Source organism: Notolepis coatsorum, assembly GCF_963971535.1.
Source record: "Notolepis coatsorum genome assembly, chromosome: 8".
NCBI classification, from domain to species: domain Eukaryota; kingdom Metazoa; phylum Chordata; class Actinopteri; order Aulopiformes; family Paralepididae; genus Notolepis; species Notolepis coatsorum.
The window spans coordinates 141865333-141886665 of NC_140172.1; the positions used below are offsets into that span (position 1 = coordinate 141865333).

The window sequence follows — 21333 nt, forward strand, 5'->3', positions numbered from 1 at the left end:
ATCCAACGGATCGAAATGTTGTCCATAATAATAAATTCAGTTATATAGCTTAAAACAGTGAGCAGGGCCTTCTCCTTTTGCTCGACAGACAACAATGTCAAAATGTCAAAGTATGTCTTTGAGTTGATGTCATAAATATAACCTAGTCATTGTTGGACAAAACAGACATACCGGTACACTACTATAAACATGCTATATCTGTAGACGTTGCAATACACATTAACACTAAATACAAAGGTCTATTACGATATTGCTTTGTGGTTTATTTGCAATTGAATTTAGACCAATTAGCATATACGGTATACTATCTCCTTTTTTGTGGTTTTATATGGAGCTTCGCAGATCAGAATAACTGGGCAGCTACTAACCTATTTACAGGGTACAATTTCTTGACAAAGTATTTTCATTAGTATATAGGTGGACGTCATCTGCATGTTTTTCATTCACAAGACTGATATTTCTTCCTCCTGTGGATTTACAAACAGAACAGAACAGAACAGAGACTTGTAGATCTGTGCTGCATACACACCAAGATGCAGGACTAAAGTCAGAAACCTGCCTAAACGAAAGTTACCTGTTAGCATTTACTTTCTTACTAGAATTGGAAATTCTAAACAAAAGCACCAGTATATATAAATACTACACCCACATTTAACCCATATAACTCTGTATGATAGCATGTACAATAATGCTGTATATACCGTATATATATTTTTATTCTTACTATACTGTATATATATCTATCCACGTCTGTCTGTACATATCCCTTACCTACTCTTAGTATGACTTACTACCATAGTGTCTTTATACCTGTATCACTGTACATATTAATATACTACAACTCTGTACATACATCTGATTAGCACTATTACTCAGTAGTACTAATTTATATCTTTTATACCCAGTTTAATCACCTGTACATTGTATATTACTATCGCACTTTACTGTTACATTTGCACTCTGGCTGGAGGCCAAACTTCTTTCAATCATCTACATTTGAATCTAATTTAATCTAATCTAATCAGTGTTAATTTAAAGGTAGAATCTGCAAATCAGTTCAACAGCGACCTCTAGGAAGAATAGCCCCTCTTGGTATTGCACTTTGTTTACATTTCCTGTTTTTGTCTGATGTGTGGGTTGGAGTTTAGTAACATATTATACTGTGTACTTCTGCAGACCTCTCGTGACAGAGCCTGAAGTGTGACTAGCATCTTGTCCCCATAAGACCAAACACACACACACATCAGACTAAAACAAAAGGAAACAAAGCGCAACACAGAGCAGGTTTTTTTTTTGCCTAGAGGTCGCTGTTTGACCGCATTACAGATTCTACCATTCAACCGGCGACTGTCGGTTGTGTGATAGTAAAGGGTTAACCTTCTGTCGTGTGGCAGTGAAAGGGTTAACCGGCTGTCGTGTGGCAGTGAAAGGGTTAACCTTCTGTGTATTGTCGCAGTGAAAGGGTTAACCATTTGGTAGTGCAGCAGTGAAAGGGTTAAACAATAAATACATTACAAGCAAGCCTGTTTCTTTACCTCGGAGGACATGTCCTCTGTGGAATTTGGCATCTGACTCTGTTTCGCCTTGTTGTTGTAGCCACTCTTCTCCATAACCAGCAAGGACAGAAAATGTCCCCCGTCCTTCACCAGCATGATGATGTCTTCCAGACATTTGTCCTCCACGTTCTGCCCGTTGACCTCCATCACCACATCGCCCTCTAGAAGTCCTGCACGTAGCCCAGCGCCCCCTAGAGGCACCTACAGGTATAGCACGAGAAGAAATGTCATTCTTATTTACCCGAGGACTGTAGTGTAGGCTACTTAAAGTAGGGATGGGGAAAAAAGCACAAAATTGCTATTCGATAGTCACTGGGAACCATTTGATAATTTAAAATTCCCTCCCCCCACATTAACATATGCATTGTTTTTACTTAATAGCGAACGTGACATAATCAAACAAACAAGCTAGCTGGGTGCCGTCATTGCTAACAGCTAGATATTTATTTTTTATTAATTTTTTGATCTTTTTTCCCCCTCCTTTTTCCTCCGTTTTTCTCCCATCCCAATGTTAGTCGTTATGCCAATTCCCAATCCCCTTCCTGGTCGCTGCGCACCTACCCCCTACAGTCGGTCTGGGAGAGTGGAAACTATCACAAAAGTCAACCAACGAACTCGATTCTTGTACCGGATCTCCTCTCTGGTAAACAAGAATACCCTGAAGACTCTGGCAGGAGCACTCATTCAAGGGTACTACGACTATGCGTGCACCTCATGGTACCAAAGCACCTCAAAGGCACTAAAAACCAAATTACAAACATCTCAAAACAAACTAGTCAGACTACTGCTTGACCTGACTCCTAGAACCCACCTCACCCCTGCACACTTTGCCAACCTAGGATGGCTTAGAGTAGACGACAGAGTACAGCAACTTGCAATGGGCCTGGTCTACAAGATACACTACACGACCAAGGTACCCATGTACATGTCAAAATACTTCCCAAAGGTCAGTGAATACCACAATCACAACACCAGAGGGAGCTCCACAAATCATTTAAAACCCAGATTCGGCTCAAACAAGGGACTAAACACGTTTCGCAATTATGCCACATCAATGTGGAACGCCCTACCCAAAGCTGTAAAGGAATGTGAATCACTACCCACCTTCAAAAACACTCAAAGAACACCTACGGGAGACTGCAATTCGAAACTGGCCCCTACAAATGTCCTAACCCAGTTGTACAATAAAGACCAAGCATGGCTTTGTCAGTATTCCAATGTACAGTGCCCCCCCCCCTACCCAACCCCCCCCCCCCCCCCACCTCCAATGTACAGCCCCACCCAACCCCACCCCACCTACCCAACCTCCTCCAATGTACAGTTTCTATGTCAGTATTCCAATGTACAGTGTCTCGAACCCAGCGTCTCCTGCGTTGGTGGCGAGTGCCTTGCCCACTACACCACCTAGCCGCCTCTCAGCTAGATATTTGTGAGCTGCAGCAGGTTAATGTCATTTCCAGGAACAAAAGGATTCATTCCAAAAGTTACATCGTTGATGCTTGAAACATTTGAGATTCCACGTTAGCGTGTGCTTTTGTTCTTACTTAATAGCGAACATGAGATAATCCAACAAGCGAGCTAGCTGGCTGCTGTCATAGCCAACAGCTAACGCTAGTGGACCAGGCGAACATAAAGCATTCATTCCGAAAGTTACATTTGTGCAAACATAAACAAATATCTCCAGTCTCTCTTTCTTCATCTTTCTTTTCTGTTCTCCCAGCTGTTAACAAACTGTTATGCTACCTGGCTAGCTAGCGAGCTGTAACTAAGCATGCCATTCAGTGGTGTAACAGTAAATAGGGTCCCCTCTCAATACACTACACAGTGTAGGTGCTGGTAAAAACAAGGGAAAATATATTCTATATAAATCAATTAATAAACTATAAACATTTGTATCATTTAGCGACTATTCGAATATTAGAAAATCGATCCATCCCTACTACTACTAGGTCGTCCTCAGACGGGTCCTCCATCTGTGTTTCCAGTCATCCCAATCCTCCATGCATCCGGCTAGCTCGCCGGTACTTCCTGCTCCCGCATCTTTCTTGAGTATGTCCACATATGTTAGTGTGGGACGTCCTCATGATCGATCCCTGTGTGTTGGCTCCCACAGCAGAAGTTTGCTGGCTGACCGCTCTTGGTGTCTTTGGCAGTGACCTGCCAGCCCCATTCTCCTGACTGCTACTTTCTCGCTCACCCTTAGCGCCCCCACCATACAAGTTTGCATTGGTGACATGCTCATCCTTGTTGATGTTCAGTACTACAAGCAGCATTCTGGTGTAGCACCCATCTAGGTACTTCTGCAGGGTGGGCTTCAGGGTCCAGCATTCACTGCCATATAGGAGAACAGACTAAACTGTTGCATAGATAGAAGAAGCTGAGTTTGATTTGACGGGGGAGGTTGGATTTCCACACACTGGTCATGCCGCTCAGAGCCCTCCTCCACGCAATCGCCTTCCTTACTTTAAAGATGATATCTTATAAAGATGATATAGCAGCCCAGTACCGCTGCAATCACAATAGCAAATCCAACCAATCATGGAAGGTCTCAGCACGCGTAGCTTCCATGATTGGTTGGACACCTGAGCCCAGCAGAACATTTCAGAAGGCACTTGCTGAGTACTATTGGAGTACTCACTCACTTTATTCACTTTAAACACACTACACCATATTTGATCTATTTATTCCTAAAAATGTGTACTACCTCTTCAACCAAATTTTTTCATTTGCATTTTGTTTTTGCATTTTGTACATCGTATATTATATTATATACACAGTTTTGTATATTGTATATTATGTATAGTGTTTGGTCTTTATTATTTACTGTATGAAGCACAATTTCAGGAGGGTCATACAGAACCAAGCATCTCACTATAATGTACATGTACCTTATATGTTCCAAACTTGAACTTGAACTGTTACACTCCACGGGGTCGGTACCGACCCAAAAATGACATCTGGTCATAAATCAATATTTTTCAGAGTGTTTTTCAGTGATTTTTTAATCAAACGTTTTCAAGTATTAACATCACTAACATGTCACAAAAGCATGTAGAATGTATATTATCATCAACACGTTAGTTTAGCAATAGGTTAAAAGTGCCATTAGATAGTTTTAAGTTTTCGATTTTCTGAAGTCTATGCAAGACGGAAACGGAAATGGAAATTTTGAACCATGGGAATTGTAGTCTTTTTGCAGCCATTCTGTAGAGGGGGTGCATAGCTGTCGACCAGCGTTGGATCTTTTCCGAACTACACTTCCTGTCAGATACTGTGGGGTTTCAAAGTTCAGCGTTCTGAATGAATCATATCAATAACTGTTATGATTCACGATAATAAGCCACAAAAGGTAACGTTTTTGACAAATATTGAAACGCAGTTAGTTTCTCCTCCCTATTGTTAGCATGTAGGAACAATTAGATCTGAAATTAGTTTCAAAACGGTTGCACTGTGGGGAAAATTTAAAAGTACAGTAGATTACAGTATATTTCATTATCTGTTCTTATGCACGCCTGGTGATACTAAATCCAAATGAACTCAGGCATTTGAAAGATAATATATGTATATATATAAATGTGCAAATTGGCTATAATAAGGTAATGTATAAGCATCATATTCTATAATAATATTTCAAATTGCATTGGTCCGGATGGGAGAATTCAGTACTGCATCTACAGAACCTTCGGTTTAATCATTCCCTTCCCTTTATTAATTTCCTTAGATCTTTTGTACACATGATCTCAAGAGGGTACTGAACGAGTTTGGTCATTATTATCATGGTGTTATTCACTGTCAAAGATGCAAAGAAAAATCATAATTCATATTCTCCTTTGTTTCATCACAATTTAAGCAAGCCTAGTAATAGACACAATATTTCTGACACTGTGAATACATTCCCTGAGGTCCATAGATGTACCTAGATACCAAGAATATGCAAATAGCCCTTGTAGAAGTGGAGCAATATTCCATTTACCTAGGTATATTTTGTACATCGTATATTATATTATATACACAGTTTTGTATATTGTATATTATGTATAGTGTTTGGTCTTTATTCTTTTACTGTATTAAGCACAATTTCAGGAGGGTCATACAGAACCAAGCATCTCACTATAATGTACATGTACCTTATATGTGACAAACTTGAACTTGAACTCATGATATTCCTGTAGCAGGATTCAAGCAAAACATTAATTCAATATTTTTTTCTAATCTTAATTTAACTGGGCAGGTCAATTAAGAACAAATTCTTATATACAATGATGGCCTGGCGAGAGGACAAAAGGACCTGGTGAGAGGATAAAAGGACCTGGCGGACAAAAGGACATGGCGAGAGGACAAACGGTCCTGGCGAGAGGACAAGAGGACCTGGTGAGAGGACAAAGGACCTGGCGAGAGGACAAAAGGACATGTCGAGAGGACAAAAGGTCCTTGTGAGAGGACAAAAGGACCTGGCGAGAGGACAAAAGGTCCTTGTGAGAGGACAAAAGGACATGGCGAGAGGACAAAAAGTCCTTGTGAGAGGACAAAAGGACCTGGTGAGAGGACAAAAAGTCCTTGTGAGAGGACAAAAGGACATGGTGAGAGGACAAAAGGACATGGTGAGAGGACAAAAGGACATGGTGAGAGGACAAAAGGTCCTTGTGAGAGGACAAAAGGACATTGCGAGCGGACAACAAGTCCTTGTGAGAGGACAAAAGGACCTGGCGAGAGGACAAAAGGACCTGGCAAGAGGACAAAATGACCTGGCAAAAGGACAAAAGGACCTGGTACCTGGCGAGAGGACAAAAGGACCTGGCACCTGGCGAGAGGACAAAATTACCTGGCACCTGGCGAGAGGACAAAATTACCTGGTGAGAGGACAAAAGGACCTGGCAAGAGGACAAAAGGACCTGGCAAGGCGCTCCAGTAGCACACCACATAGCATGCTGAGTCGCGAAGCGGTCGCCCCGGGTTCGATTCCCCGACCCGGTGGCCATATGCCGCATGTCTTCCCCTCTTCTCCTCCCGTTTCACCCTCTCTCCTCTGTCGGTCCTGCGTGGCCAAAAGGTCCTGCGTTGACCAAAAAAGCTGAAAATGCTATAAATAAAATCAAAAAATAAATAAAAAGGACCTGGCAAGAGGACAAAAGGACCTGGCAAGAGGACAAAAGGACCTGGCAAGAGGACAAAATGACCTTATTATTATAGGTCCTTCTTCTTCCCTACCTGACTGATGAAGGTCCTAGGAGAGTGGTGTTGGTCACAGCCCAGGTTGAAACCAAAGCCCAGAGGGCCTTTTTGGACCACACAGAGTCGCGGACCGGGCGGGGGAGCTTCTTCCTCCTCTGGTACCGGTTCTGCCACGGCAGGAAGCGGCCTGCTGCTCTCCTCCTCTTCTTCAACGGCAGTGTCTCGCTCACAGAAGAGCAGAGGGGAGAGACCCAGCTGAAGACAAAAGAAATGCAGACATTAGCACTGTCCTGCAGCCTCTCTGTGTGCTCCGTCGAGACATGCGCATGTCGGTGAATGTATGTGTGCCATTATTACTATCTAAATGTAATAATTGTGGAATATTACTATAATGAGCTGTATGTGTATGAACCAAGCATCCGTATGTGAAGATCTAGCACACTCTCAGGAGCAAAACAGAAAAAAGCATTTCATATAAAAGTATTCTGTATTTTTGTATGACAACTATAAAGAAACTTGAAACTTGAACTTGAAACTAGCAGAAAAGAAGCATATAAAATCAATTAAAAGGTTGGGGATGAAGGTTTTAAACTCTGCAACGGATGGGAGAATCTCAAGCTGTAAGGACTGTTGGAGTTCATTCCATCATAGCAAAATGCAGATTTACCCTGTTCAGAGCGAACTCCAGCCAGTCACTAGAACGGGTTCCATAGGTTCCAACACACCATTCCAACATGATGTAGTATAAGGAGGTAGCTTACCTATAATGATGTAGTATAAGGAGGTAGCTTACCAATAATGATGTAGTATAAGGAGGTAGCTTACCAATAATAATGTAGTATAAGGAGGTAGCTTACCAATAATAATGTAGTATAAGGAGGTAGCTTACCAATAATGATGTAGTATAAGGAGGTAGCATACCAATAATGATGTAGTATGCGGCCGGGTGGCGCAGCGGACAAGGCGCTCGTCACCAACGCAAGAGACACTGGTATCGAATCCAGCTGTCAGCGTTGCTACCGGCTTGGCTGGCCGTCATACTGGCTCGATTGGCAGAGTCAGCGGGAGGGAAGCCGGTGGGTGGGTCTGGGTCGTTGTGGACAGCGACTCCTACAGTTCGGTCGGGGCGCCTGCACAGCGAGGGAAGGATCTAAGAGAGGTAGTGTGACCTTCCACACGTTACACTCTCTCAGTGAGAGTCCGCGCTGCCAGGTGGAAAGAAGCGCTGGGCTGGCTACACATGTGTCGGAGGAAGCATGTGATAGTCTGCGCCCTCCCAGACCGACGGTAGGGGGTAGAGTGCGCAACGACCAGAAAGGGGATTGGGAATTGGCATAACGACTAACATTGGGAGGGGAGAAAATGGAAAAAGGGGGAAAAATATAATAAAAAAAATTATAATAATTATGTAGTATAAGGAGGTAGCTTACCAATAATGATGTAGTATAAGGAGGTAGCATACCAATAATGATGTAGTATAAGGAGGTAGCTTACCAATAATGATGTAGTATGAGGAGGTAGCTTACCAATAATGATGTAGTATACAGAGGTAGCTTACCAGTAATGATGTAGTATAAGGAGGTAGCTTACCAATAATGATGTAGTATAAGGCGATAGCTTACCAATAATGATGTAGTATAAGGAGGTAGCTTACCAATAATGATGTAGTATAAGAAGGTAGCTTACCAATAAGGGTCTTTAAAATGAACAAATACCAGTGTTTGTTGAGCTTCTTCGTCAGAGAGGACCAACCAACCTTCTCATAAAGGACACAGTGATTGAGTGTCATATCTATCATTAGTGATGAATCTGAGGACAGAGAGTGGCCCGTTCAGCCGAACGCACAATTGGAGGGGGGCTTCCCACTCTCCAAGGCATTTACAACAAGCGGTGCATGGGCAAGGCGAAGAGAATAATCAAAGACTCCAGCCACCGAAACAACTGCCTCTTTCAACTGCTGCGGTCAGGCAAGCGATACCGGAGTCTCATGGCAAGCACAGAGAGACTCAGAAGGAGCTTCTATCCCCAGGCCATCAGGATGCTCAATGAACAATGATTGCTCAATGAACAAGGCTTGAACAATGAACAATTGTAACAACCATCAAATGCACTCACAGCACACACATCCACACGCACACACTCACTTTAAACAAACAACTCACTGCTGCACCTATTTTACCCACTTTAGAAGACCTAAACACACTTTATATTTATTGGCAAAGAATTTGCACTACAACCCATACCTCATTACACCTTACTGTAAATTGTACCTAAATTGTACCTCATCCCATTTCTGCATTGTACTGTATAGTATATAGTTTATTGTATTGTAACTCAGTTACTTCTACTCTGCATTGTACATTGTATATATGTATATATTGAACACTTTTTGTCTACGTACTTGACTTCTATTTTATACTTACTATACTTTTTATACTTATCTATTTTTATCTAGCACAATCTCTGGAGCAAAACAGAAAGAAGCATTTTATATAAAAGTATTCTGTACTTCTGTATGACAACTAATAAAGAAACTTGAACTTGAGTGATACACAGACTTCAGGAATTGAAGGGTATATTTAATTATATAAATTACCATAGTCCAGGACTGGGGGGTGGGGGGGGGGGGGTGACGGGATGGGTCAAGCACAGAGAGGACATTTCATTGATGACCCCCCGACATCTGTGTGTGTCCTATGTGTCCACTGTCTCCACTGTCTCTCCTGAGTCACTGTCTCCCCCCTGAGCCACTGTCTCCCCTGAGCCACTGTCTCTCCTGAACCACTGTCTCCCCTGAGCCACTGTCTCTCCTGAACCACTGTCTCCCCTGAGCCACTGTCTCCCCTGAACCACTGTCTCCCCTGAGCCACTGTCTCCCCTGAGCCACTGTCTCCCCCCTGAACCACTGTCACCCCCTGAGCCACTGTCTCCCCCCTGAGCCACTGTCTCTCCTGAACCACTGTCTCCCCTGAGCCACTGTCTCTCCTGAACCACTGTCTCCCCTGAGCCACTGTCTCCCCTGGGCCACTGTCTCCCCTGAGCCACTGTCTCCCCTGAGCCACTGTCTCCCCCCTGAACCACTGTCACCCCCTGAGCCACTGTCCCCCCCCTGAGCCACTGTCTCCCCCTGAGCCACTGTCTCTCCTGAGCCACTGTCTCCACTGAACCACTGTCTCTCCTGAGCCACTGTCTCCCCCCTGAGCCACTGTCTCCCCCCTGAGCCACTGTCTCCCCCCTGAGCCACTGTCTCTCCTGAGCCACTGTCTCCCCCCTGAGCCACTGTCTCCCCCCTGAGCCACTGTCTCTCCTGAGCCACTGTCTCCCCCCTGAGCCACTGTCTCCCCCCTGAGCCACTGTCTCCCCGTGAGCCACTGTCTCTCCTGAGCCACTGTCTCCACTGAACCACTGTCTCTCCTGAGCCACTGTCTCCACTGAACCACTGTCTCTCCTGAGCCACTGTCTCCACTGAACCACTGTCTCTCCTGAGCCACTGTCTCCACTGAACCACTGTCTCTCCTGAGCCACTGTCTCTCCTGAGCCACTGTCTCCCCTCTGAGCCACTGTCTCCCCTGAGCCACTGTCTCCACTGTCTCTCCTGAACCACTGTCTCTCCTGATCCACTGTCTCCACTGTCTCTCCGGAGCCACTGTCTCTACTGTCTCTCCTGAGCCACTGTCTCTCCTGAGCCACTGTCTCTACTGTCTCTCCTGAGCCACTGTCTCTCCTGAGCCACTGTCTCCACTGTCTCTCCTGAGCCACTGTCTCAACTGTCTCTCCTGAGCCACTGTCTCAACTGTCTCTCCTGAGCCACTGTCTCTCCTGAGCCACTGTCTCCACTGTCTCTCCTGAGCCACTGTCTCAACTGTCTCTCCTGAGCCACTGTCTCTCCTGAACCACTGTCTCCACTGTCTCTCCTGAGCCACTGTCTCCCCTGAACCACTGTCTCCACTGTCTCTCCTGAGCCACTGTCTCTCCTGAACCACTGTCTCCACTGTCTCTCCTGAGCTACTGTCTCTCCTGAACCACTGTCTCCACTGTCTCTCCTGAACCACTGTCTCCACTGTCTCTCCTGAGCCACTGTCTCCCCTGAACCACTGTCTCCACTGTCTCTCCTGAGCCACTGTCTCTCCTGAACCACTGTCTCCACTGTCTCTCCTGAGCCACTGTCTCCACTGTCTCTCCTGAACGACTGTCTCCCCCCTGAACCACTGTCTCCCCCCTGAGCCACTGTCTCCCCTGAGCCACTGTCTCCACTGTCTCTCTTAGCCACTGTCTCCACTGTCTCTCCTGAGCCACTGTCTCCACTGTCTCTCCTGAACCACTGTCTCTCTTAGCCACTGTCTCCACTGTCTCTCTTAGCCACTGTCTCCACTGTCTCCACTGAGCCACTGTCTCTCCTGAGCCACTGTCTCCACTGTCTCTCCTGAGCCACTGTCTCCACTGTCTCTCCTGAACCACTGTCTCCACTGTCTCTCCTGAGCCACTGTCTCCACTGTCTCTCCTGAGCCACTGTCTCCACTGTCTCTCCTGAGCCACTGTCTCTCCTGAACCACTGTCTCCACTGTCTCTCCTGAACCACTGTCTCTCCTGAGCAGTGATGCCGGTAACGCGTTACTAAGTAACGCGTTATTGTAATCTGATTACTTTCCCCCAAAAATAGTAATCTAACGCGTTAATCTTTAAAAGCCAGTAATCTGATTGCAGTTACTTGTCCAAGTGGCTGTGCATTACTATTTCGTTACTATCTCATCATAAATTCATAATGCAGGCGGAATGCAGTATTTTATTTCGTTTTCGACAGTCAAAAATACATTTTGAGCTGTTTTTCTTTTGGGAGTGACGTAGTGTGGCAGTGAAAGGGTTACACAAGAATGTGTCCCCGCGGCGTGACTGGACACTCTGTCTGTGAGTGACATCTGCTTTGGTACAATCACATTCCCCATCCACAGTCTGCGAATCAGAGGCAGAGTAGGGCGGGTCTTCACAGCACGTCATGTGACATATGCGCCAATCGTGTGACAGCAGGGCTCCGTCGTCGGAGAATTCCACCCCAAAACGCTTGGCAAAATTAAAAGTGAGTTTCTGTTCAGACTTCCATCCCAAAACGCTCGTATAGCCTCAGTCACTACTTCACGTTCATATGCGGAGGAAACAAAATACTGTCTACCTCTAAAAACAGCACATCCAATTGCATTGAAAGCATCTGGAATCACAACACTGGGGGACCCTGATGTAAACAAGACAAAAGTCTTTCTCTGGTCTGCATCCCCTTAACAATTGTATGTATTGAGCTGTACTGTACTGTACCCATTCTGCAATCTGTTAATAAAGTTTTCATTCATTCATTCATTCATTCACTAGCCGACGCTTCGACTAGGTACAGGAGGACTCGGAGGCCAGCCAAACAGCAAAAGAGAGAGATTGTTTCTTTCCCTTTTGATTAATGTATATTTGATGGTGGCAGAGCAAAAGCTCTTATTTGCCAGATTTACAGTTAATTTACATGTTAAAGAGAGACTGATTGTATGTTTATAGAGAGACATTTATAAAAACAATTTAATAGTTACAGTTGATATAATTGAATAGTTCAGCCTGCATTTGTTAGATGTGAATGGATATACACTGGTTTTGTAAAACCACTGGCTGGCTGCTCTAATGCTGTGAGCATCATAGACTGTTGCTTTACCATACTTGATGGTACAGAAGCTGAAGCACTAGTTTAACAATTTACGTTATGTGCAGAGAAACAAGTTAAAAACAATTTATGCACTTTCAATAAAGCGTTTAAAAAAAAAACGGTTGGGGGAACGACGACGACTTCGTAACCTATAGTTACTTTCAAAGTAACTAAGTTACTCTGATAATCAAGTAATCAGTAAAGTAACTTGGATTACTTTTTAAAGGAGTAATCAATAATCAGTAATCGGATTACTTTTACAAGTAATCTGTGGCATCACTGCTCCTGAGCCACTGTCTCTCCTGAACCACTGTCTCCACTGTCTCTCCTGAACCACTGTCTCCCCCCTGAACCACTGTCTCCACTGTCTCTCCTGAGCCACTGTCTCTCCTGAACCACTGTCTCCACTGTCTCTCCTGAACCACTGTCTCCACTGTCTCTCCTGAGCCACTGTCTCTCATGAACCACTGTCTCCCCTGTCTCTCCTGAGCCACTGTCTCCACTGTCTCTCCTGAGCCACTGTCTCTCCTGAACCACTGTCTCTCCTGAGCCACTGTCTCTCATGAACCACTGTCTCCCCTGTCTCTCCTGAGCCACTGTCTCCACTGTCTCTCCTGAGCCACTGTCTCTCATGAACCACTGTCTCCACTGTCTCTCCTGAGCCACTGTCTCCACTGTGCCACTGTCTCCGCGACACACAGGGGAAAATAAAACTAATTTGAACGGAATGGAATTGAACCATTGAACGTTACCCGAGTGTAGAAGTCCAGCCCCCGCGCGGTGGCGATGGTGGTGATGGTGACCTCCTGGCTGCTCCGCCTGAACCTGTCGACGACCTCCTCGTGCTTCAGTGCCTCCACCGGCTCCCCGTCCACCTCCAGCAGCAGCTCCCCCCCCCGCAGGCCCCCTCTCTGGGCCGGCCCGCCGCTGTCCACCTCGCGCAGGACGTGAACTGTTGTCCAGGGCACACAGGAGGTCGTAATGAGAATGGTGGAATTTTCTTTGTTATCACTTAACATTGTGCTCTATCTGATCACTAAATGTTCTGCTCTATCTGATCACTAAATGTTCTGCTCCATCTGATCACTGAATGTTCTGCTCCATCTGATCACTAAATGTTCTGCTCCATCTGATCACTGAATGTTCTGCTCTATCTGATCACTAAATGTTCTGCTCTATCTGATCACTAAATGTTCTGCTCCATCTGATCACTAAATGTTCTGCTCTATCTGATCACTTAACGTTCTGATCACTTAATGTTCTGCTCTATCTGATCACTTAACATTCTGATCACTTAATGTTCTGCTCTATCTGATCACTTAACGTTCTGATCACTGAATGTTCTGCTCTATCTGATCACTTAACGTTCTGATCACTTAATGTTCTGCTCCATCTGATCACTAAATGTTCTGCTCTATCGGATCACTTAACATTCTGATCACTGAATGTTCTGATCACTTAATGTTCTGCTCTATCGGATCACTTAACGTTCTGATCACTGAATGTTCTGATCACTTAATGTTCTGCTCTATCTGATCACTGAATGTTCTGATCACTTAATGTTCTGCTCTATCTGATCACTTAACGTTCTGATCACTTAATATTCTGCTCTTGGCGGCCGGGTAGCGCAGCGGACTAAGCGTCTGTCTACCACCGCAGATACACTGGTATCGAATCCAGCTGTCAGTGGTGCCTCCGGCTTAGCCGATCGGCATACTGACACAATTGGCAGTGTCAGCGGGAGGGAAGCCGGTGGGTGGTAATCTGGTCGTTGTAAACAGCAACTCCTACATGTCGGTCAGGGCGCCTGCACAGCAAGGAAGGGATCTGGGTGAGGTAGTGTGCCCTCCCACGCGTTACACTCACCCAATGAGAGTCCTCGCTGCCAGGTGAAAAGAGGCTGCTGGCTGTCTCCTATGTATCGGAGGAAGCATGTGATAGACTTCAGGGCTCCCTAGACCAGCAAGTAGGGGGAAAATGTGCGCAACGACCAGGAAGGGGAGGGGGGAATTGGCATAACGACAAAAATTGGGATGGGAGGAAAATACAAGAAAAATAGGAGGAGAAAAAGTGGATCGACTTCCGGTTTGAGATGTTCGGGTAAGCGACAATAGAAAAGAGCTCCTGGTCAAAGAATATCGAAAAAAGGAAGTAAAACTATCTAAAACAAAATAAAAAGTGACAATTCAAGGATATAAGAGAAAAGCAAGGATGAACACGAGAAAAAGCGAGAGAAAAGAGACCCCAGAAGAAGTACAAACACCGGAGGAAAGTTATCGACACGAGGTGGCGCAGGAGGTAATTCAAGCTAGCATGACGCAGGGCGACAGACCAGAGATGCCCACTTGGGTAGCGGAGCTACAAGCTAGCATACAGACTAGCATACAAGCTAGCACAATAGCTAACCAAGCTAACACGCAGAACATTCAGAGCAACATCGACAGACTCAGGGAAGAATTAAAGAAGGGTCAGGACGAGCTCAGAGAAGAAATAAAAGAGACTCGAGACAATTGATGGAAAACTACAGGAACAAGAGAAAGACATGAGGATGCTAGAAGAAAGGACAGCTGAAACGGAGGAATGGAATACAGAAATACAAGATATTCTAACGGCGACGCTCGAACAACAAAATATGTTGAGAGAAAAGCTAACGGACTTGGAGGGGAGGTCGAGGAGAAATAATATACGAATATGGGGACTGAGAGAGGGGATAGAAGGAGACTCGATGACCAAATATGTAGACAACCTAATTCGAGGAAAATTGAAAGTGTCAGACCACGCCAAGCTAGAGATTCAAAGGGCACACAGGACCCTAGTGCCGAAGCCACAGATAAACAGACCACAGAGAGCAGTTATAGATCATTTCTTAAAATTCGAAGTCAAAGAAAACATTCTCAGAGCAGCCTGGCAGACGAAGATGGAGGTGGAGGGGCAGAGAATAACCTTCAACCATGACTATTCAACAGAGGTGGCTGTAAAGTGTCGGAGCTATGTTCAGATAAAAAAGACTCTGAAAGAGAAAGGAATCAGATTTCAATCACCAATGACCACGCTGAAGGTTCATTGGAAAGAAGGCATAAAGGTGTACAACGACGTGAGGGAAGCGACGAGGGACATGGACTAGAGAGGATGGAAGGTGCCGGGAGGAGAAGAGGAGAGACCGACGCTGATGCAGAGGTTGGAGAAGGCAAGAAGATGGACCAGGGTGGAGGGATGAGGAAGAGGAGAGGAGGACGGGACGGTGAAGGAGATCTGAACCGATTCAAAGCGGATCAACTGAGAAGAAAGACAAAAAGACACAGAGTAGGGGAACAGAGAGGAGACGAGAGGGGTCACGGTGATCCAGGGAAGGATAAGTACAATACACATTAGACTGGTATACATGGGACACACACAATACAAGTAAAGGTAAATATGAAAAGGACTTATACAATGAGAAGATGGTAAAGTACATACGAGATAATTATACCAAAAGTTATAAAAAAGGACATGGAGATTCAAGAGATATATTGAGGCGGATATGAAAGAACCACAGGATTACACGTGACACATAATACAAATAGACGGGAACATGAAAGTGACTAATGCAGAGCTTATGACCGGGAGCTCGGAGGTCGCACACAGAACGAGCTGGACATGTATAGTGTGCATTTTTTAGCCACTAGGGGGAGCCCTCTCACTAGGAGAGCCATTACTCCCCACCCGCCAGTGGGGGAAAGAGGGAGACGACTGAGTCCCTCAACTACCATGGAAGTTCCAAGTGTTAATGTTGAAGTTAATGTTGATTATGGTTATATGTATGTAAATCAGACAGGGATAGCAGTGGCTACAACCACAAATATTATTTTATGTGACATGGATAGAACGGGAGAACATTTGGAAACGAAATATGACACAAGTTAAGGGTATCAAAATGATGTTGCTGAATGTGAATGGTATGAATAATCTGATTAAAAGGAGTAAGGTGATGACGAAACTTAAGAAAGAAGAAGCGCAGGTTATCTTCTTAGAAGAAACACATCTAATATCACAAGAACATGAAAAAAAGCTATTCGGGTATTAGAATCTGTTTTATAGTTCTTTTAAACAGAACCTTAGAAGAGGAGTAGCTATACTAATTAAGAACACAGTGAAGTTTGAAATGATCAGGGAAATAAGGGATAAAGAGGGGAGGTATGTAATGGTCAAGGGGAAAATGGAAGGTCAAATGGTAACACTAGTGAATGTATATGCTCCACCATAAAGTGAGAAATATTTATTTGAAACAATCTTTGATATCATAGCGATGGAAGGGGAAGGGGTCCTAATCTGTACAGGTGATTTGAATGTAGTACTGAACTATGACATAGACACGACAAAGAAATGGAGGACAAACATTAGCAAATATATGAATATACAAATGGCAGAATTAGGAATCATGGATATATGGAGAGAAATGCACACACTAGATAGAGATTACACACATTATTCGCATCCACACACAACATATTCAAGGATAGACTATTTTCTCATGACAACAGGGGGCAGATACAGGGTAGAAGACTGCAGGATAGGGGTGACGGACATATCAGACCATAGCGCAATATATCTGACAGTGAATCTTAAAAGTAGGCGGAGAAATACAGTTTGGAGACTGAATGTAGGACTATTAAATAACAAAGGTTTGGTTAATGAAGTAAAAGGAGACATAATTAGATACAGAGAACAAAATGATAATGGAGAGGTAGACCCAAACATTTTATGGGATGCACTAAAGATAGTAATACGTGGAAAATGTATAGCAAAGACGGCATTACTCAAGAAGGCCAGAATAGAGACATACCAGAACTTGATAAATAAACTGAAAGAATTAGAGAAAGAACACCAAAGCTCAAAGAACCAAAAGACACTTAGAGAGGTAAAGGAAGTTAGAGGAAAGATAAACAAAGCTAGATACATGAAACAGACATACTATGAAGGAGGAACGAGAGCGACCAGACTTTTAGCTAGACGAATCAGGACACAACAAAAACTGAACACAATACACACAATAAGGGACACGAACACAAACAAAATACTAAGAGAACCAGCTGAAATAGAGAAGACATTTGAAGAATACTATAAGAAACTATACACACAACCGATAGCGGCAGGAGAAGAGGAGATAGAGACATTTTTAGGAAAATTAGATCTACCATCGATAGGGAAGGAACAGAACGAAATATTAAATGCAGAGATTACAGAACAAGAAGTGGGGAATGCGATCAGTAAAGCAAAGAGCAGTAAATCACCGGGTAGCGACGGATTCCCCTCTGAATTCTACAAAACATTTAGACAGGAACTGAGCCATATTAGAAGCAGCATTCAGACACAATGAAAGGCACAATGCCACCTTCGTGGAAAGAAGCCATAATTACTACAATTCCAAAAGAAGGGAAATATAGAGAACTATGTAGCAGTTTCAGACCTGTGTCCATACTTAATGTAGATTACAACATGTATACATCAATAATATCCAAAAGATTTGAGACATTTATGACAGATATTATAGACGAGGACCAGACCGGATTCATTAAAGGAAGGCAGACACAGGATAACATAAGGAAGACAGTGCAGGTGGTAGAGGAGATACAAACGGAAGGAGGAAGTGCAGTATTAGTTAGCCTAGATGCAGAAAAAGCATTTGACAGTGTAAGCTGGATATTTCTATATAAAGTATTGGAGAAATTTGGATTAGACAAAAACGCTATGAAAACAATTAGGGCATTATATCAAGAACCGACGCAAGGATTAAGGTAAATGGTAGTCTGACGGACCGGATTAAACTAGAGAGAGCTACCAGACAGGGTTGTTGTCTTTCGCAGACGCTCTTCGATGTATTCATCGAACCACTGGCTCAACTAATTAGACAGACCAAAAACATCAAAAGGGTGGAGATAAGGGGAACAGAACATAAATTGGGACTGTTCGCAGACGACGTGATAGTATATATGAGGCAACCAGACATAAGCTTTCCGACACTGATGGATTTACTGACAGAATATGGATATTACTCAGGGTATAGACTCAACGTGACGAAGACACAGACTTTAGCACTGAACTACACGGCAACGATAGAGATCAAAGAAAAATAAAAAATTTAATGGGACATGGACAGGATCAAGTACTTAGGGGTGAACATTACAAGAGGGGTGGAGGGGCTCGGATGAGGCGGGAGAGGGAGTTCCACAGTCTAGGGGCAGCTGCAGTGAAAGCTCGGTCTCCCAGTGTGGAACGCCTGGTGCGGGGGATGGTGAGGAGGTCGGAGTTGGAGGATCGGAGGCCTCGTGCTGCAGTGTAGGGGTGGAGTAGGTTGGTCAGGTAGGAAGGGGCCAACCCGTGCAGGGATTTGTAGGTGAGGAGGAGGATCTTGTAGGGGATTCGGTAGTCGATGGGGAGCCAGTGGAGTTAATACCACAAAAACTATTCAGGGAATGGGATAGACAGATATCAAGATTCATTTGGGGGGGGAAAGACCAAGGATCAGATATGTGACTCTACAACTACCAAAGGAGAAAGAAGGAATGGCAGTACCCAGTTTAGAAGGCTATTACTATGCAGCACAGCTTAGGACAGTAGCATGCTGGTGCAATGTGAATTATGAAGCCAAATGGAAAGATATAGAAACCAAAAGAGAGGGATTCGAAGTGCAGGCACTAATAGGAGATAGGGAGCTGTTCAGAAGACAGGAACAACTACTGGACCCAATTACCAAATTCACTATAAACATATGGAACACAATAGTAAAGAAATACAAGCTAGAAAAAGAATCCAAGATACTGAGATGGATAACGCATGACAACAAATTCAAACCAGGGATAGACGACCATGGGTTCAAAAGAGGGGGGGGGGGGGGGGGGGGGGGGGGGATAGCAGCAATATGTACAATGATAGAAGGAGGGGAGATGCAGACTCTACAAAAAATTTAAGAAAGATTCGGACTGGAGAACAGAGACCACTTTAGATATTTACAGATTAGAGATTACTATAACAAAGAAATAAAACAAGACAGAGACAAAGAACAGAATGGGGTAATTAGGATAACACCAGAAATACAGGGCAATACACACCAGCACAGAAACCATGTTGGAGAAAATGTGGACAAGAAGTAGCGAACCACACACACATATTCTGGGGATGTCAGAAAATAAGAAACTATTGGGAAAAGATAGGAGAGATAATTAATGAAATAGTAGGATATGAAATACCCCAGACAGGTCTAGTACTATACCTAGGGAACTTGTCACAGAAATACATTCAGGGAGAAGACAAATATTTGATTAAGATACTATTAGTAGCAGCCAAGAAAGCACTGACTAAGCTGTGGTACAGGGTAGAAGCACCGACGAAGGAACAATGGACAGAGATAATAGAGGGGATACAGGATATGGAGAGAATCACGCATATGCTGAGGCTGCAAGAGGAGAAATTTGAGTCAAAATGGGAAAAGTGGGAGGAATATAGGAAGAAAAGGAACGACATCACAGAAGGATGAAAAGGAAACAAGAAAATAAATTGAAATGTAAATAAAAAATGTAAAGATAGAAATGACCAAAGAACCCATATCACACCCTGACTTTTATTTCAGTTTTCTTTTTGATATTATAATTTTTTCTTTATTGTTTCTGTCTGTTTAATAGTATTGTACATTTTGTCTGTGTATTTTGTATCTGTATGTTTGTAAATCAAAAATTAAAATAAAAAGTAAGTTAAAAGAAATAAAAAAAGTGGATCAAAAAAGAATGTTCTGCTCTATCTGATCACTTAATGTTCTGATCACTTAACATTCTGATCACTTAATGCTCTGCTCTATCTGATCACTTAAAGGTGCTGTAAGTGTTTTTTGTTAAAATAAGTGTTAAATCACAGAGTGTTTGATCAGTAGCATATGGGCCTCTCAATCCCTCTACGCTGCAGTAAATAGAAAATATATTTCCTGCTATCCCTTCCCACTTTATCCAATCAGATTTCTCATCCAATTTCTACATATTTCAAGAAATCTTACAGAGCCCAATTTGCTAAATTATTTTATTTGTTTCAAGGACACATTTGCTTAAAACTACTGGAGAACTGGATACCAGAAAATGTTACAGAAGCATAAAATTTACAGAATAAGAGCAATGAGGAACGCCCTACCCACAGCCGTAAAAGAGTGTGAATCCCTACCCACCTTCAAAACCGCTCTAAAAAGGCCGCAATTCAAAACTGGCCCCGGTAAATGTCCAAACCCTGTATATGTCGTGTATGTCATACATGTTATGATGAATTGAAAATGGGGGACCCTGATGTAACCAAGACGAAAGTCTTTTTCTGGTCTGCATCCCCTTAACAATTGTGTGTACTGAGCCGTACTGTATTGTACCCATTCTGTAATCTGTTAATACAGGACCCCCTCGAAAACGAGATAGCATATCTCAAGGGGTTTATCCTTCTAATAAATTTCAAATTTCAATCAAATTTTCAAACAATCAATGAAGAGCAACTCTCCACCTGCTCGTCCCAGTGGTGTCTTGGCCTGACCCAGGAGGAAGCCGTAGCCCTCTGGCCCCTGGACGAGGGTCAGTTTTCTGGACGTGTACGGCAGGTTATGTGAGGTAGCCATGGCGGGCAGAATGGGCATATTATGCTGATTGTAGAGGCGCTCGCTCTCGCTGTCCACGACCAGGATGGTGATGTGATCGCCACATTTCTTCATCTGTGGAAACAACAGTCTTGATTCATTTCCCAAACAAACACACAACAAAATTGCTTGTTTTCTCCACTCCTCTCCTCTCCTTTGATATTATACCATTTTGATATGATACCATTTTGATATTATACAATTTTCTATATTATACGAATTTGACATTATACGAACTTGACATTATACGAATTTGACATTACACCAATTTGACATTACACCAATTTGAC

At 43.7% G+C, this 21333-nt stretch overlaps 1 protein-coding gene across 1 annotated transcript in view; it reads right to left on the reverse strand.

Annotated features, from left to right (window-relative positions):
* Nucleotides 1-443: 443 nt before the first annotated feature.
* nherf4b (NHERF family PDZ scaffold protein 4b) overlaps nt 444-21333 on the reverse strand; it is a gene marked incomplete at both ends in the record, with an annotated part of 80082 nt that continues 59192 nt past the window's right edge. The window contains 5 exons of the mRNA XM_084320581.1: nt 444-467; nt 1536-1757; nt 6765-6983; nt 13158-13357; nt 20914-21118. Of these exons, the coding sequence (XP_084176707.1) occupies nt 444-467; nt 1536-1757; nt 6765-6983; nt 13158-13357; nt 20914-21118 (870 nt within the window). The remainder of the gene's footprint in view (nt 468-1535; nt 1758-6764; nt 6984-13157; nt 13358-20913; nt 21119-21333) is intronic.